The sequence below is a fragment of the Coenobita brevimanus genome, chromosome 28, assembly GCF_032717465.1.
Source record: "Coenobita brevimanus isolate Jiangsu-jjx chromosome 28, ASM3271746v2, whole genome shotgun sequence".
Taxonomy (NCBI): domain Eukaryota; kingdom Metazoa; phylum Arthropoda; class Malacostraca; order Decapoda; family Coenobitidae; genus Coenobita; species Coenobita brevimanus.
This window is the reverse complement of record NC_136981.1, coordinates 18,414,878-18,434,877: the sequence shown is the minus strand read 5'-3', so window position 1 is coordinate 18,434,877 and position 20,000 is coordinate 18,414,878. Positions and strand designations below refer to the sequence as shown.

Sequence of the window (20,000 nt, the reverse complement as noted above, 5' to 3'; positions counted from 1 at the left end):
CTAAGCATTTCACCACACACTCCATCAACTCCTGGGGCCTTTCCCAGCTTAATCTTCTTCATCGCTTCCACTACTTCCGACCTACTGATCTCTTCCTCCCTCCTCTCATCTCTTCTTCTCTCAGCCATTCCCCAACCACTTATACTCACACTGCTCTCACTCTCTACATTCAACAAATCCTCAAAGTGCTCCTTCCATCTCCTCAATTTCTCTCTCTTCTCCACCAACAATCTATTATTCCTATCTTTCACTCCCCTACTATTTCCCCTTTCACACTGCCTTACTTTCTTTACCTCCTTCCAAAACAATTTCTTACTCTCCCTCCATTTCACACTCAGATTCCTCCCAAACTCTTCATCCACTTTCTTCTTACTCTCCTTCACCAGTCTCTTAACCTCCCTTCTCCTGCTCACATATACCTCTCTCTTCTCTCTCTCATCTTCTCCCCTACCTCTACTCACCAACCATTCACCATATGCCTTCTTCTTTTGTTCCACAGCTCAATTTCACCTCTTCATTCCACTATGCTGTCCCTTGCACACCCTTGCATCTCCTCTTCACTCCACAAACCGCCTCACATGCTGCGCTTATCTCTTCCGTGAATATCTTACATACGTCTTCCACCCCTTCCATTTGCTCTAGCTCATACCTTCCCAATCTTTCTACCACTATGCTCTTATACTCTGTCCTTTTCTCACTATCTTGCAATTACAGACTCGTGCAGAGAGCTACAAGAAGAATTAAACAAACATCATAAAAAGAGCAATAGATTGCAAATGGAAGTCAGTGTGGACAAATGCCATGTAATTAAGTTTGGTAAAAGTGGAAAAGGACCAGATCGGGATTTTAAGATTGGAAGTTCAACCCTACACAAATCAGAAAAGAAGGACCTAAGAGTGATTATCAATAACAGACTTTTTCTCCGGCAGACCACATAAATGAGAAGGTACGAAACATGCACACACTACTTGCTAATTTGAGAATAGCATTCACATATATAAATAAAGGCATGCCGAGAAAGATTATTTTCTCATTCATCAGACCAACCCTCAAATTTGCATCAGTGGTCTGGAATACTTATCTCAAAAAACACATAGATAAGATTTTAAAAAGTACAATGGGCTGCTACAAAATGGGTACCAAGCTTAAAGGATCTAAGCTATGAAGAAAGACTAGAAAAACTGAACCTACCAATACTACAAGAGAGAAGGAAGAGGAAACATGATGACGCTATATAATTACATCTCAGGGAAAGATAGAATAGAGATCAATGAGTATATAACCTATGGAGAAGCATCAGCAAGAGGACACTGGAAAAAAAAATGCATAAAAGGAGAGGTGAGAAAGACGTAAGGAAACTCAATTTCCCAAATAGGGCAATTGATCAGTGGAATGTGCTACCGAATGAAATAATGCGTGCCAAAACTAATCATAAATTTAAGGATATGTATAATAAAAATGGTTTAATACACGGGACAGTACGACCCTGTCTCATTCCTGTAAAGTTACAATTAGGTAAGAAGAATTAGATAAGAACACACACACACGCACACACACACACACACACACACACACACACACACACACACACACACACACACACACACACACACATGTGGATGGGTGGGAAACGAAGGAGGGAGGATTTGGGGACGGTGAAGGGGACGGATGAGGTGTGGAAGTGTCTAGTACTGTTCTAATAGCAGCTTGCACAGAACATTGACTCGTATCTCCGACATAAACCCTTTAATTCAGCTATATTATGCATATATTTTCATTAGGATTTCATGATATGCCATCCAATTGGCAATAGTTTTAATGAGCGAATACTTTGGTAAAATATTAACTATCATAACTATGCTAGTTTCAGTACGGTATTACATGCTGTTCATACTGTTCAATGATTATAGAGTCAACCATCAAACAGTAACTAGTAAGACATGAGGCCAATCTTCATCCGGGATAAACAACCACTGAGGATGATTAGTGAGTGAAGTTGTTGTGAACTACTCCGTGTGTGTGTGTGTGTGTGTGTGTTTTGTCTCTCTTATGGCGAGTCCACACGTGCTCTCGAACATATATTGGCAACACGGCAGGCAACATGTTCGGGAACATGTTTGCAGCAGTATTTGGACATATGTATGCAAACATGTTTCAGTGCAGCTTCGAAGACTTGCAGGCGAGGCGATGGGATAAGTGTATCCCTACCAGGCAGTTGAGACTTCATCATGATGTTGCCAACATGATCTGGACGCTGCTGTTCCCAACATGTTTGCAGCGTGGTCGTTACTGTGTTGCTTACATGTTGCCAGCACTTGCTCGAACACATGCGTGGACGCGCCCTTACTGTGTCAGTTTCTGTGTGTGTGTGTGTGTGTGTGTGTGTGTGTGTGTGTGTGTGTGTGTGTGTGTGTGTGTGTGTGTGTGTGTGTGTGTGGTGTGTGTGAGTCAGTTGGTTGGGTGGGTGGAGTTGATGAGGTTGAGTTAGTGGGTGTAGTAGTCTGTGTGTGTGTGTGTGTGTGTGTGTGTGTGTCAGTTGGTTGGGTGGGTTGAGTTGATGAGGTTGAGTTGGTGGGTGTGGTAGTTCGGTGCATCGCCAGGATGGTGGACAGTGGTAATGGTGGAGGGGAGGGGGCAGTTGTTGGGTGTGGTGTGTGGAGTGGCTTTGGCTGGGTTGTAGAGGTAAATGGGTTAGTGAGTGAATGCGTTTGGTGGGCTGGGTGGGTAGGTGGCTGGATATGTGGGTGGTTGGGAAGGGGTCGGTAAGTTAGGTTTGGATAAGATGAGTTTGATAAGTCGGATTCAAATGGGTGAATGGGGTGACGGAATGAATGGGGTTGGTTTCAAAAGGGTGAATGGGGTGGCGGAGTGAATGGGGTTGGGTAAGAAGGGTGGATGGGCGGGTGGGTCGGTTGGAGGAGTGGGTGGACAGGATGGGCAGGGTGAGGTGGGTGGGGAATGTTCAGAGAGAGGTGGGAGGGTTGTGCGGGTGGATGAGATGGATGGCATTGTTGGGTGACCAGGACGGGTGGAATTCGTGAGTGAGATGGGTGGGTGGAATTTGTGAGTGGTGAGGGTGGGTGGTAGGGGTCGGTGGGCAAGATAGATTGTCGGGATGTGTGGGCAATGTGAGTCGCCAGGGTGAGCAACGTTGGTCGCCAGGGTGGCTGAGACGATTGCGTTGTCGGGACTATATAAGTGGATGGTTGGGTTGGGTGGCTGCATAGGTGCAGGGTGGAGAAGTAAATGAGTAAATGAGTTAGGTGGCATTGTTGGGTGAACTTCGTGTGAGGCATTCGTGGATTAGCAGGGTGGATAGCAGGGATCGGTGGGCTGGGTGGGTGGCAGGGGTGTTGTCGGTGGGTTGTGTTGGACGGGTTGAGTGGGTAGGTGGATAAGTAGGTGGGTGTATAGGTGGTTGTCCAGATGACAAGGGAAGAGAGGGCCTTATCTGGCCATATAACTTTCAATTGTTACTTGGATTTTAGTCTATCGCTTAGAAAACATTGGATAAGTATATGGAAACCAGACTTTCTACATTAAGGTCATCGTATTTAAATCTGGTAAAACTTCGATATAATCACTTCTCATGGAACTGAAGATGGATTTCTGCCCTTGATAATACACCTAACAGTAAGATAAATGAAAGTAATATTACATAGGGCAAGACGTGAGAGTGAGCGAAACTTCATATCTCCGATCCATCCGCCCAACAAATCAGTGTTTGGTGGGGGTAAGGAGGGGGAGTTGGGGGGAGTAGATTATGCGATTAACCTGACCTCTTGTGGTAGATTATCGTGTATCACGAATTTCTGTCCGGAGCTGTACATCCAGCACCTAAGAAAACGACAGAGATTAATACTCAGGGAACATAATAATCGCATGTAGACTTTCCCTAAACTGAGTATATTTTGATATGCCATTTTTTATCCAGGATAATATGTACATAAAGCAATAAATATCCTATTTTCAGCAAAGTAACACAAAAATTGTATAATCGAGGGTAATTTAAGCTGCCCACACTTGCATATTAAATTGTCGTCTGGTGAGCAGTGGCATCTTTTTCTAGTCTGTGGGGGCTCCTATTGTGGAAGTGCGTGTTGCTTGTATCTCTCTCTCTCTCTCTCTCTCTCTCTCTCTCTCTCTCTCTCTCTCTCTCTCGCGCGCGCGCGCGTGTGTGTGTGTGTGTGTGTGTGTGTGTGTGTGTGTGTGTGTGTGTGTGTGTGTGTGTGTGTGTGTGTGTGTGTGTGTGTGTGTGTGTGTGTGTGTTTCTCCTTGAAGAGGATGAGTAAGCAACACACCTTAGGTCTATAAATAATGCCGTCTACACAGTCATCTCTCTCTCTCTCTCTCTCTCTCTCTCTTAGCACCTTCTTCGAGATTTATATGGCATAGTTCACCTATCATCATAATCATCATCATCGTCATCTTCACCGTTATCTAATTTTCAGGGTAGCGTAATCAAGGACGATGCTGGTGGAGGTGGTATTAGTGTTGGTGCTTCTGGTCTTCCTCTACAGAACCTTCAGTAAGCCTAAGGGACTGCCACCAGGTGGGTCAGAGTTCACGTTCACAGTAAGTCATTTACCCATGATTGATTGATTGTGTGTGTGTGTGTGTGTGTGTGTGTGTGTGTGTGTGTGCGCGCGCGAGAATAGGTTAAACCGCCCATTCCATGATGCCCAGCATCCCTCCTACTTACCATAAACCTCCACATACAATCACTTCGACGCTAACACCCACCGTCCATATTGAATCCGTGCTATGGCTGTCTCAACAGGACTGGTGTATTGGTATGAATGAGGGAGCTTTTACGACATGTGAGCCGGTCTATAGGTAGAGCAGTAAAATCTGTATTTAGCAATATCCAAACCCGTAAACTGTTCCCTGCCCCAGCCAGGATTCGAACCCGCGTCCACTGGGACATCAGACCATCTCTCTACCGACTAAGCCACCACTTGATGATCTGTGTTTGTTATGATGAAACCTTTCCTAGTGAAGATAGCTCGTGAAGATTGTTCCTAATTCCACGAAAAGTTTCCACATAGCTAAATACTTGAGATGCACTCAGTGGAGCGCATCTGTCCAAGGGCAACGTAATTTCCAAACCACTGTTCAAAATAGGTTAAGGTTTCTCATCGTTGATTAGAGTTTCTCAAAATGTGTTTTCTGGATCCAGAATATGCAATACGATTCGAATCTGTCCCCAAAGTTAATCGATTGTTCCCAGGGGCACGGACAATCTACCCCCCAAATTTGGTCCAAATCTCTCTCTTAGTTTTTGAGCAATCCTGCTAACAAACAAAGAAAACAAACATAAAACAAAGAGGAGTGAAAAGATACTCTCCTTGTCGAAGAGAATGCTGTGGCAGATGGGGGTGATTATCATCCACTCACTCGATGTAGTGCTGGTTTCAAGTGTTTATAGACTGAATGACAAGCCAAACTGTTTCTTGTAAGCCAGGAGGCCATTTACTACTTCGGATGGTAACCATATAACCAAATGGCGTATGGTGATTTAGTGGACTAAGGCACTGCAATCGGATTAAACTTGTATGGGTTTCCATCCAAGGGAAGGGAGTTGAGGTCTATTGCTTCCATAATGCCACTCATGGGCTAGTGTGGTTGATCACCCTCGGCCTTAATTATCACCACCGAGTAGCCTAGTCCCGGACTTTTAACCTCTTGATGGATCAAGACTGAATTGGATGGTCGTCACTGTAGTGAGCGGGTTACTCCATGTGAACTGTTGTGTAGAAAACCTATCATGAATTAAGCACTCTCACCATCAAAACTTTGCACACACACTTCCTCTCCAGCTGTGGCGATGGAAAGTGTTATGTGAAACATATGTGATGGCAGTATGAAGCACATGACAAGTGACTGAGAAGGAAGGATATTGTCTGACGTTGTATGAACTATTTGTATGTGATGCTAGTACGAAGCACACAGCAAGAGGACATAAGAAGGAAGGATAATCTGACGATGCATGGAATAATTATCTGATGGCAATACGAACTACACAGGTAATATTATGAGAAGGAAGGATACTCTTGACACTTCATGGAATATTAATATGTAACAGAGGTAGGAAACACACATCACAAGACTTTAAGAAGGAAGGCTAGTCCCCATCGTTACATGATATATTTTTATGTGAAGATATAAAGCACAGGACAGTAGATTATAAGGATTATGTACTGTATATGCCCTGACGTTACATGAAGTATTTATATCAGATAACATTATGAAACAAATTAACATGAGAAGAAAGGATACATTAGGACGTTAATGAAATATTATTAGTGATAAAATGAAGCACATAAAGATATGGAAAGGAAGGATACTTTCTGACATAAAATGGTATAGAGAGGAAAAACACACAAGATTTTGAGAATGAAGGATACTGCCTGGTTTTATATGAAGTTTAGAATATGACAGCAAAATTTCGAGCAAGAGGTATACTCTATGACATTCGGTGGGGAATATGATAAAATGGGAGGCAGAACAGAATGTTGGCGATGGATTACTGGAGAACTTTTGCTTGTGGTAGTTTTTTTTTTTATGTGAAGAAGAAGGAACCAAAGGCCATGAGCCCGCAAAACTGTTCCTTCCAAGAGAAAAACAAAATACAAGAGAGAGCCAAATTTAAGATCCATTCATTTCGAGATGCCTGGACACACTGCGTTTGAAAGACTGGAGATCATAGGAAGCAGGAAATACAGACAGAGGGAGACAGTTCCAGAGTTGACCTGTTGCATAAATGAAGGACTGGGAGGAACGGTTAACTCTTGCATTAGAGAGTTGGACAGAAAAGGGGTGAGAGTTTGCTGCTAGACGGGTGCTACGCGCCCGTCGTAGAAGTGGAGGAATGCAAGCAGACAGTTCAGAGGAACAGTGACCATTGAAGCAGCGATAGAAAAGAGATAAAGATGCAACACTGAGGTGAAGAGACAGAGGTTGAAGGGAGTCAGTAAGAGGGGGAGAGTTAATGAGACGAAAAGTCTTTGACTCAACCCTATTGAGAAGAGCTGTATGTGGGGAGCCTCCCCACACATGAGAGTTGTACTCCACACAGGGGCGGATAAAACCCCTATATAGAGTCAACAATTGTGCAGGGGCAAAGAAGGAACGGAGTCGGCTTAGCACACCCAATCTCTTGGAAGCAGATTTTACAAGAGATGTAATATGATCTTTCCAAGACAAGTCCCGAGCAAATGAAACCCCGAGCATGTTCAAGGATGATGCAGGATTAAGTTGAGTATTATTAAACATAAGTGGGTATACCTGTGGAAGATTTTGTCGGGTTGATAGGTGCAAAAACTGAGTCTTTGATGCATTAAAAACAACCATATTATTTTTACCCCAGTCAGAGATACGAGCCAAATCAGACATTAGGTGTGCCATAGCTTCATCCCTTGCCTATTGAAGTAGCTGCTGCGATGGACGTTGTGGGAATCGAATGGAAAGGTGAAGGGTGGAGTCATCAGCGTATGAGTGGATAGGGTTAGATGTACAGCTAAGAAGTTCATTGATGAATAAAAGGAAGAGAGTTGGTGATAGGACAGAGCCCTGAGGAACACCACTGTTAATAGATCTAGGAGATGAACGATAGCCGTCTACAACAGCGGCTATAGAACGACCAGAAAGGAAACTAGAGATGAAGGCACAGGAAGAAGGATAGAAACCGTAAGAGGGAAGTTTGGAAATTAAAGATTTATGCCAGACTCGATCGAAAGCCTTTGAGATGTCAAGTGCAATGGCAAAGCTTTCGCCAAAGTCCCGAAAGGAGGATGACCAGGAGTCTGAAAGGTAGGTGAGAGGTCGCCTGTGGAGCGTCTCTGACGGAACCCATACTGACGATCAGAAAGAAGGTTGTGATAGGAAAGATGCTTAAAAATTTTTCTATTAGGAAAAGACTCAAAAACTTTTGAGATACAAGATGTTAAAGCAATTGGGCGATAGTTAGAGGGTTGGGAATGGTCACCCTTCTTTGGAACTGGCTGAATGAGAGCAAACTTCCAGCAAGAAGGAAAGGTACAAGTTGACAGACAAAGTCAAAAGAGTTTGCCTAGGCAGGGTGTAAGCACAGAAGCACAATTCTTTGAAACAACAGGAGGGACTCCATCAGGTCCCTATGCCTTATTAGTACTGAGGCCAGCAATGGCAGAAAATGCATCAGCTGAAGAAATTTTAATGGTAGCCATGAGGAAGTCTGAGGGGGGAAGTGATGGAGGAACAGCACCGGAATCGTCTAAGGTGGAATTGGAGGAGAAAGTCTGAGCGAAGAGATCTGCTTTATCAGTAAAAGAAATAGCTACAGAGCCCTCAGAGTAGAAAAGAGGAGGGAAGGATGATGCGGTAAAGTTGTTAGAAAGGTTTTTGGCAAGGTGACAGAAGGAGCGGGGAGAGTTCGAGTTGGAGAATTGAGAGCATTTAGTATGGATGAAATTATTTTTAGCAGAGCGAAGAACAGACTTAGCACGATTCCGGGCAGAAATGTATAAAAGATGTGATTCAGGGGTGGGTTGGCTCCGGTACCTTTTATAGGCCCTCTCCTTGTTGCGGACAGCATTAGAAGAAGCGTGATTAAACCAAGGCTTTCTTGCGTTAGTCAAAGGATATGAGAAAGGAATGTATGCTTCCATGCCCGAGAGAATAACCTCCATAATGCGCAAGGCACACCCAGATGGCTCCCTGCCCTGAAAGCAATAATCATTGCAGGGAAAATCAAAGAAGTACTGCCTGAGGGCCTCCCAATCCGCAGCTCCAAAGTGCCAAAGACGACGTTTTTTTGGAGGGTCCGCAGGCCGTACCGGAGCGATAGGATGGGTTAAGGTGATAAGGTTACGATCGGAGGAGCCCAATAGAGAGAAAAGATTAACAGTGTAAGCAGAAGAATTAGTTGTAAAGAAGAGATCAAGTATGTTGGAGCTCTCTCCAAGGCGGTCTGGGATACGGGTAGGGTGCTGTACAAGCTGCTCTAGGTCATTAAGGATAGAAAAGGTGTAGGTTTGTTCACCAGGTGGATCAGTGAAAGAAGAGGAGAGCCAAAGGTGGTGGTGAACATTGAAATCTCCAAGAATGGAGATTTCAGAGAAAGGAGAGATGGATAGAATGTGTTCCATCGTAGAAGTAAGATAGTCAAAGAATTTTTGATAGTCAGTAGAATTAGGAGATAAGTAAACAGCACAGATATATTTAGTCAGAGAATGACAGGAAAGCCGAAGCCAGAGTGTAGAGAATTCGGAAGAATCAAGTTCAGGAACACGAGAGCAAGATAAGTTGTTGCGTATATATACACAACAGCCACCTTTGGCTTTGAAATGAGTATAGAGAAAGTAGGAGGATACAGAAAAAAGTTTGCTGTCAGTTGCCTCAGACAGCTGAGTCTCAGTTAGGAAGGGTTGGTCTGACTTGGGTAGAGAATAATAAAGTTGGACTGTCCATTAAACAACCAACTTCTGTGCTGCGGGGACGGCTTGGTCAATATTGCTATAGACCTTTTCCAGTGACGTCACAGAAATCACGTGGTTTTGTTTACGACTTCATACTGGACGGCAAACTCCTCACAGTAATCGCTTTCCAGACAGGGTTGTCAGTGATGAATCTGTCAGATATATGCATAATTCTGAATCTACGCCACCAAGATATGTACAGGAACAAGATAAATTGTTTGGGGCTAGATCCTTACACCATATCTAGAGAGAAATTCGCCAGTTTCAACGATTGGGACTGAAACCAGATCTCAGATATGACGCTCTCTGTCACTACTGTATTTGGTAAACACTCCATCAAAGTTCACCAGGGCATCCTTTAAGGTAAACAGACGTGCCATATTGTATATGTGCAATGTAGATAGCTGGAATTGATATAGGATTCTTGTAAATTGCTTGGTAATCACTAAATTACTGACGTGGGGCCAAGGGGGGAGGGATTGTATACGCTGACTGGGAACTGAGTAGTTGGTGAATGGAATATGTTTCCCAGTGAAGTACCCTACTGTAGTTGCTGCCCCCTATTTAGAAAGTTTCAAGCATAGGCTAGATAAGTGTATGACAGGTATGGGTTGCATACAAAATTTGTCATTCTTGTAGTCACACTCCTGTGAAAGCTGCCTAGCATAGGCCTGCATAAGCTATTGTAGGCAGGGTAAATTAGTCACACTCTTGTGGGAGCTGCCTAGCATGGGCCTATTGGCCTACTGCAGGGATCCTCTCTTCTTAATCTTGAAGTTTAGGTCCTAAGTTAAGTTAGGCTAGGTTAGGTTGGTTGGGTTACCTTGGTTTGAAATATAAAAAAAATAATTTTTGACAGAAATGAATGTCAGATTCAAATTAATCACACTATAAAACATTAAAAAATGAAAATTTTAAGCCTTGATGTGAGTTGGGTGTAATTCTGGAAAATTACCAAAAATTTTACTTATTTTGGAAATTTCAGCAATTATAGTGTTAGATACATACACACAGCCTATATACCGTATGTTTAAAGTAGTTTTACATAAAATGCATAAAATGCAGCTGAAACAACACTGGCACAAATTTAAATTAAGGTTATTTATTTCATGCTGATGAGTATCACAACAAAAAACTAAAAGACTTCAACAATATAGTTTTAATGATTTTACATTATATATTAAAAAAAAAAATCTTAGTAGTTACATACCTGGTAATAGATAAATACAGGGGGCTGTTGATACAAGTACGTTATTCATCCTCTTATCTGTAATTAAAGTATTTTTGTAGTAAGTGAGAAATGTATATTTAATTGGAGCATGTATTGACAGTTTTGCTTTCTGTGGAACAACATTCTTTTCTAAATAAAATAGAATATTATTGTATTGATAATTGTAGTACTAGTAATTACACTTCAGTTGTAACTGAAACATTGCTTAGCAGACAGGCTCACAATGGTATAAAACAGGTTTACACTGAAGTGTTGAACAGTGTTCTGTAACTGCACTATTATTAAAATCATTACCATGACACAAATATCAGTTTCAAATGAATCACACTAAAAATCATTGTAAAAAAAAAAAAAAAATACAAGCTTTAACCTAACCTAATCGAACCACCTTACCTGACCTGACCGAATTTTAAGCATGCCCTAACCTGCAATTTAATCGGTTTTACTTACGTATCGAACATTTTTGACCATCACTGCTATGTCCGATTTTGTTTGGGTGAAACTCTGGAATAATAACAAGTCCTGTGACATGGACCCTCCTCCTCTTTTCCCAAGCACACACACATGGCCATGTGGGTTTTGTGCTCTGTGACATTAACATAATTAGGATATCCCATGACACCTACAACTTCTAAGAGTGGTAAATATGCCCGTATCTACTTACAAATCATCAGTTCACCTGGTACGAAATGCTTGCTATAGAGCTGGGAGTAGGCCGTCGACTGCCAATTCTTCTTCACAGCAGCTACCCACTTCTGTCGCCTTTCCTTATTGGCTAGAAACCGGTAGTAATGCACTCCACTTCCAGTGTTCTGCCTTGTACAGCCAAAGGCACAACAGTGCAATACCATTGTGGATTCTGCAATTCTCTCTCTCTAGACGTCCGACAATTTGCCGTCCAATGTGGCGCCATAAACAAAAGTCACATGACTCATGACGTCACATGGAAATGATATTTTGTCTACTCTATATTATTTTCTACTTCCCTAACACTTTTTGTACAGTATAAGGCCTGTCTTCCTTCCCCTCCTTTTTCCGTCTACTGATTGCGTGGTTTATTATCAATTTCACAAGGTAGCTGTAGACGGACTCCTGTATGTAGTGGCTGCTGTACTGCTTGATTATGCAAACGTCCCTCAACCTCATCCTGTTCGCCAAAAAGAGGACAGTGGATTGCGTAAGAGCAGCTTCAACCTGCAGTCCATTGGGTTCATGTTCAGATGAGCTTGTGGTTGCTGTTACTACTACTACTACTACTACTACTATTACTGCTACTACTACTACTACTATTACTGCTACTACTACTACTACTATTACTCCTACTACTACTACTACTAATACTAATACTAATACTACTACAACTACTACTACTACTTCTGCTACTAAGAGGTAGCCAAAAATGCCTGTTCTTCTCACACTAGCAGAATGAGCCGTCACCGCAGCACACAAGGCAAGGGAATTCAATATACCAACCGTCTTGTATGTGTCTTTCATTAGGAAAATCAATAAACTTGCAAAATGTGTGTGTGTGTGTGTGTGTGTGTGTGTGTGTGTGTGTGTGTGTGTGTGTGTGTGTGTGTGTGTGTGTGTGTGTGTGTGTGTGTGTGTGTGTGTGTGTGTGTGTGTGTGTGTGTGTGTGTGTGTGTGTGTGTGAAGTAGTCAGGAATGCGGGGCTTGAATGGTGAATGAATAACGTGTTTCACCAGGCATGTTGTTGATTGGTTCTCTCTATCATGGTTTACTCTTTTTATATCGTTCTATGCCCGACCTCACCCCATCTTTGGGTGGCAAAAAGAGGTCGGGATAATAATGATGATGATGATGATGATGATAGTGATTGTGGTGATAATGGTGATTATGATGATGCTTGGAGTAATAATAATGATAATGAAAGAAAAGCATTCTGGAGCTGAATGCTAATTGTCCGCCAGAATAAGTTGTTGGCCAAGTCCAAGATATAGGCCATATCTTGATACCCTGAAGGTTTCATGTTGATAGCTCAATCCGTTCATGAGAAATAATGGTGCTAAAGGCAGGCAATGAGATCTAGTTGACCTTTGGCAGCCATTGTGGTGTCCTTGACCTTGATTCTGAGTGACCATTTTCGAACTCGTCCAAGATTTTGACCATTTCTTGATACCCTGACGGTTTCATGTTAATAGCTCAAGCTGTTCATGAGATATAAGGTGATGGGGCAGGCGGTGGCTGAATCGGTAGACAGGTGGCCTGCAGTCCTACCGGACCCAAGTTCAAATCCCCACTGGGGCTGGGAACAGTTTAAGGATCTGAATTTCATGAAATCAGACTTTACTGATCTACCAGTAGACCCGCCGACATGTCGTAAAAGTACCCCCGCTAAAACCAATTCACCAGTCCATTATCAGACAGCCCTAGCATGTATTCAGTATGGACGGTGGGGGTTAGCGCCGAAATGGTGACATGTAGAGAGGTGTATAGTACGGAGGGCTACTGTGTCTTGAGAGCAGGCTGTGCAACCTATGCCCAGAGTCGGACACACAAAACACACACACACACACACACACACACACACACACACACACACAGGCAGGTAGGCAGGAAAAAACATAATCACTCTACCTTTTAAATGTGGGTAATAAATTAATAATAATAATAAAAATAATAATAACTAGCACGGGTAACAGGTGTTGTCCTGGTAAAACCCAATGATCGTGCATACCGGCATTTCCCGGGACCCTGGATTGCTGTGGGACAGGACCCCCGAAGTCCCCTGATATCCATCAAACCTAGGTCGCTCTTTGGGCCCATTTCCCCAGGGAGGTAGTCCTCTTGCACTTCTTCCTACCATGCACCTATTTTCCCACCACAGTACCCACCCATCCACACCAATCCGTCTTCCCATCCAGTATGTAGTAGCCAATAATGAAATTGTTGTAGAAATATCATGTTTCACCATTATTATTTGATTATTTCTAAATAGTTCTAATCCTGGTCATCAGAGGCACCACTTGAGCAACTGTAATGCACACATCTAAAGTGGTCTTAAAGAATGACGATTTTGAGAGCTGTTTAAAGAGTTCTTTATGCTTCTCCACTATTTCCATGGGAGATAGACAGACAGACAAAAAGACAGACAGCCATTCTATTTCAAATATCTAGAAATCTATATCTGTATATCTATATCTATCTATCTATCTATCTATTAAATTCTATATATATATATATATATATATATATATATATATATATATATATATATATATATATATATATATATATATATATATATATATATATATATATATATATATATATATATATATATATATATATATATATATATATATATGCCTTAATCCCTTATATGGGGTGGCAACAAACAAATCGTCTCCACGTCACCCTGGCCCCCGGCATTTCACTGCCCTGCTCCCAATTCACACACCCCTCTCTCATATGCCTCTCCATTCCATCCCTCCATCTCATCCTTGGCCTTCCCCTCCCTCTCACCCCTTCAACCTCACTCACATACACTCTCCTCGTCAGTCTTTCACTCTCCTCTCCAAATGGCCAAACCACATCAATGTGTTTCTCCTAACACTTCCTATCACATCCACATCCACAACATAACGCTCCTTCACATCCTCATTTTTAAGTGTCTCTCCATGTGACTCCACAGGCTCCTCTCAAATAACTAATTTCCACTGCTCTCACTCTTGACTTCTGTCCCTCGAACAACGTCCAAGCTTCACTTCCATACGTTATAGTTGGTATACCAATACTGTCATGTAATAACTTTTTGACTTCCACACTCTCTGTTTATATATATATATATATATATATATATATATATATATATATATATATATATATATATATATATATATATATATATATATATATATATATATATACGGATTACGATGACGATGATGATTATGGTTGTCATGATAATGATGCTGATGAAGACGATGGTGATAAAAATATTGGTGATGACGATGGCGACAGCGATGATGTTGATGATAATTGGAGATCATAACGATGTCGACAATAGCGAGAACAATGAAGATGACGACGATGATAAAAGAGATGATGACGATGATGATGATAATGATGATGGTGTGTTTTTCAGGAGTATGGGGCCTTCCTTTAGTTGGCGCCCTCCCTGGCCACAGTACATCACTGCCTGCCTACTTCCGCAAGCTTAAGAACAAGTTTGGCGATGTGTTCACGTGAGTATTTTAGAAAGACACCATGTAAAGCAGCCATTATGTGGCCAAGACAGAGAGAGAGAGAGAGAGAGAGAGAGAGAGAGAGAGAGAGAGAGAGAGAGAGAGTGAGAATATGATAATGAGGCTCACTGATTTACTGGTAAGAAAATTAATGACTGGTTGGTAGACTGATAAGCAAATAAACCATAATAGTCATTATGACAATGGTTCCACACATGCTTTGTACGTGTTTGTTTCAGAATATGGTTGGGCAGCAAGATAGGTTAGGTTAGGTTAGGGTAGTTGGGTAGAGTAAGTTGGGTTTGGTTAGATTAGGTTAGGTTAAAATATGGTGAATCCACCCCTGGTAAAGTTAGGTTAGTTTTGGTTAGGTCAAGATAGATTAAATTTCAACAGGTTAGTAAAATTAGGTTATGGTAGGTTAGGTTTGGTTCGGTGAACATATCCGCAGGTAATGGTGGTGGACAGGTTAGGGTTGGTCTGGTAGGGTTTGGATAGGTTAAGTTAAGACAGGTTAAGTCAAGTTAAGTAAGGTTAAACTAGGTTTGATTCAGTTCGAGTGGGCTGGTTGGCTTCGTTTAACAAATGGTGGATCCGCTGATTTTTTCGGACTGCACTTAAACAGTAGGGTGGTGGTGGATAATTAGGTTAAGTTTGATTTGGAAAGGTTACGTTAAGTTAGATTTCGATAGCTGTGGTTAAGACAGGGTGGGTCAAATTAGATCAAGTCATGCTGGGTTCGGTTAGGTTAGCAAATGGTGGATTCACTGGTGTTCAGACCGCAGTTGGGTAGCAGGGTAGTGGTGATGGACAGGCTAGATTAGACTAGGTTAGCTTAAAAGGTTCTGTTGTGTTGTGTTCTGTTATGTTCAGTTACCTACTTGTGGATGCGCTGCTGCTTCGGAATGGGGCTGGGCAGCAGGCTAGTGGTTGTGGATAGTTTTGGCTAGGTTAGGTTTGGTCCAAATAAGTCAGGTAAAGACATCCAGTATATTACCAATATGCCGGGAATCTAATGCAGGACTCTCAGGTGAGTCCCGGGTTCGATTCCCGGCATATTGGCAATATATTGGATAATTTTTTCCTGTGTACAGTACAGATTTCCCTTTTCATTAGGTAAAGATAGGAAAAGTTAGTTCAGACCACAGTAGGTTTGCATCAGTGTCTGTTCAGTTCGGTTATCAAATAATGGAACAATTAATATTTCACACTGCAGTTGTGAAGCAAGGTGATTAGGAGCGAGGGCAAAGTCCTTGGGAGTCTCACGTCAAGTAGTGGCATTTTCTCACGTACAGTATGAGTGGCCCAACCTGGCCCAGCCCAATCCAGAAAGACCATAATGCTTTTGAGATGCATATATCTTAGCAACCTATAGGGCGAATCACTGTGGTTTTCACCATGTGATAGCCCCATTCACTGAGATTTGTTTTTGACAGGTTTCATCACACCCCAATGGTGGACATGGCATATGACATGCGTAAAGTGCAGCATATCGAAAATCTTAAAAGAAGGCCACATGCCAGACAATTTGTCCTGAAGGCATAAAACCTGGTAGGAAGTTAGCCATCAATATACTGTAGGCATCCTCAGAGTATATGGGGAAAATTCAGTGCTTTCAGATTTGAACGGCCTCGCTTGTACTGCACTGACAAAGGTGTCTTACTGTTGGTAGTGGATAGGGAGGTTACGTATTGTTAGATTAAATCAGGTTAGACTAGGTTCGGTTCTATTTTAGGGTAACAGATCACGATTCCCTTGATGTTTCGCACTGCGGTTGGGGAGCACGGCAGTGGTTGTGGATAGTTTTGTTTAAGCCAGTTGTGTTTGGATAGTTTAGGTAAGTACAGGTTACGGTAGGTCCTGTTCTGTTCAGTTCGGATAACAAATAATGGTTCTGCTGGTGTTACAGATTAAGGTTGGTCAGCAGGATGGTTGTAGATAGGTTAGGTTGGGTTCAGTTATTTTAGATTAGGCTAGGATAGGATAAGGTATGCTAGTTTAGGCTCGATTAACTCGTATCGTGCTGGGCAAAAAAAAAAGAAAAAAAAAAAAAAGATACCCCTATGTTTTGGCCGATTTTGTTTTTTTTCTTCACACTAAATGTGCTTAATACATCAATAGAAGATCCCTGGCACTCATAAAAGTAATCGCTAAAGCCAGAAAGTTGGTTGAATCGAGTCAGGTTGGTACCACTCTACCTCTGAAATCTCTGAGGTTACTTAGAGTGCAGAGCAACTGTGAGCTTGTGAACTGATTTTGTATTTTCTCGATAATGGGCTGAATACATCAATATATGATCTCTGGCATTAAAAAAAGTAATTACCAGAGCCAGAAAGTTGGTTCAATCGAGTCAGGTTGGTGCCACTCTGCCTCTAAGATCTTCGAGGCTACTGAGAAAGCAGAACGTCCGTAAGCTTGTGAACCGATTTTGGACTATCTTTATGGGTAAATGGGCTTCATACATCAAGATAAGATCTCTGACACTAACAGAAGTAATCACTAAAGCCAGAAAGTAGGTCGAATTGAGTCTGACCTGGTTCGTATCTCTGACTGGGGTAAAAATACTCTGGTAGTTTTTAATGCAACAAAGACTCAGTTTTACACCTATCAACCCGACAAAATCTTCCACAGGTATACTCACTAATGTTTAATAATATTCAACTTAATCCTGCATCACCCTTGAACATGCTTGGGGTTTCATTTACTCGGGACTTGTCTTGGAAAGATCATATTACATCTCTTGTAAAATCTGCTTTCAAGAGATTAGATGTGCTAAGCCAACTCCGTTCCTTCTTCACCCCTGCTCAATTGTTGACTCTATACAGGGGTTTTATCCGCCCCTGTGTGGAGTACAACTCTCATGAGTGGGGAGGCTCTTCACATACAGCTCTTCTCAATAGGGTGAAGTCGAAGGCTTTTCGTCTCATTAACTCTCCTCCTCTTACTGACTCCCTTCAACTTCTCTCTCTTCGCTGCACTGTTGCATCTTTATCTCTTTTCTATCGCTACTTCAATGGTCACTGCTCCTCTGAACTGTCTGCAGGCATTTCTCCACCTCTTTGACGGGCGCGTAGCATCTGTCTAGCAGCAAATTCTCATCCCTTTTCTGTCCATCTCTCTAATGCAAGAGTTAACCGTTACTCCCAGTCCTTCATTTATGCAACAGGTAAACTCTGGAACTGTCTCCCTCTGTCTGTATTTCCTGCTTCCTATGATCTCCAGTCTTTGAAACGTGGTGTGTCCAGGCATCTCGATAAGATTGGATCTTGAATTTGGCTCTCTCTTGTATTTTATTTTTCTCTTGGAAAGAACAATTTTGCGGGCCTGCGGCCTTTGGTTCCTTCTTCCTCATATAAAAAAAAAGGTTAATGCCACCCGACCACTGAAATCTTCAAGGTTACAGAAAGAGCAGAGCAGCTGTGAGGCTATGAAGACTCACATGCCTCCCGTTTTCATAAATCAGTGTTGTAAGCATAGCGGAGAAATGTCTGAAGGTAGCGAGATACGATACTGCCTTCCATTTCCTTCGGTTTCTTGCAATGACTTTCACTGCTACAGGACGTACAGCTCCGGACAGAAATTGGTGATACAGGGAAATCTGCCACCAGAGGTCAGGTTAATCGCACACGTCTACCCCCCCCCCCAACTCCCCCTCCTTACCCCCACCAAACACTAATTTGTTGCGCGGATGGATCGGAGATATGAAGCTTCGCTCACTGTCACGTCTTGCCGTATGTAATGTTGCTTTCACTTATCTTAGTATTAGGTGTATTATCAAGTGCATAAATCCATCTTCAGTTCCATGAGAAGTGATTATATCGAAGTTTTAGCAGATTTCAATGTATAGAGTCTGGTTTCCAAATACTTATCCAATGTGTTCTAAACGATAGACTAAAATCCACGTAACAATAATTGAAAGTTATATGGCCAGATAAGTCCCTCTCTTGCCTTGTCATCTGGACAACCACATATACACCCACCTACTTATCCATCTACCCACTCAACACAACCCACCGACAACACCCCTGCCACCCACCCAGCCCACCGATTCCTGCTATCCACCCTGCTAATCCACGAATGCCTCACACGAGGTTCACCCAACAATGCCACCTAACTCATTTGCTCATTTACTTCTCCACCCTGCACCCATCCAGCCACCCAACCCAACAATCCACTTATATCGTCCCAACAACGCAATCGTCTCAGCCACCCTGGCGACCAACGGTGTCGACTCACCCTGGCGACTCACTTTGCCCACACATCCCGACAATCTATCTTGCCCACCGACTCCTACCACCCACCCTCACCACTCACAAGTTCCACCCACCCTTCCCACTCACGAATTCCACCCACCCTGGTCACCCAACAATGCCATTCATCTAATCCATCCACACAACCCTCCCACCTCTCTCTGAACACTCTCCACCCACCTCACCCTGCCCATCCTGTCCACCCACTCCTCCAACCGACCCACCCGCCCATCCACCCTTCTTACCCAACCCCATTCACTCCGCCACCCCATTCACCCTTTTGAAACCAACCCCATTAATTCCGCCACCCTATTCACCCATTTGAACCCGACTTATCCATCAAACTCATCTTATTCAACCCTAACTTACCGACCCCTCCCCAAACACCCACATATCCAGCCACCTACCCACCCAGCCCACCAAACACATCCACTCACTAACCCATTTACCTCTACAACCCAACCCAGGCAAAACCACTCCACACACAACACCCAACAACTGCCCCCCCCCCCCCGCACCATTGCCACTGACCACCATCATGGCGATGCACCGAACTACACACCCACAAACTCAACCTCATCAACTCAACCCACCCAACCAACTGACACACACACACACACACACACACACACACACACACACACACACACACACACACACACACACATACAGAGAGAGAGAGAGAGAGAGAGAGAGAGAGAGAGAGAGAAACTGACACAGTAAGGGTGCGTCCACGCGTATGCTCAAGTGCTGGCAACATGTAAGCAACACAGTAACGACCACGCTGCAAACATGTTGGGAACAGCAGCGTCCAGATCATGTTGGCAACATCATGATGAAGTCTCAACTGCCT

General features: G+C 42.9%; 1 protein-coding gene across 1 annotated transcript in view; it reads left to right on the top strand.

The window, feature by feature from the left end:
- Positions 1-4,470: 4,470 nt before the first annotated feature.
- Positions 4,471-20,000, top strand: part of LOC145394753 (cytochrome P450 2L1-like) — a 127,171-nt gene continuing 111,641 nt past the window's right edge. Inside the window, exons 1-2 of the mRNA XM_080268534.1 lie at positions 4,471-4,552; positions 14,798-14,897. Of these exons, the coding sequence (XP_080124660.1) occupies positions 4,471-4,552; positions 14,798-14,897 (182 nt within the window). The remainder of the gene's footprint in view (positions 4,553-14,797; positions 14,898-20,000) is intronic.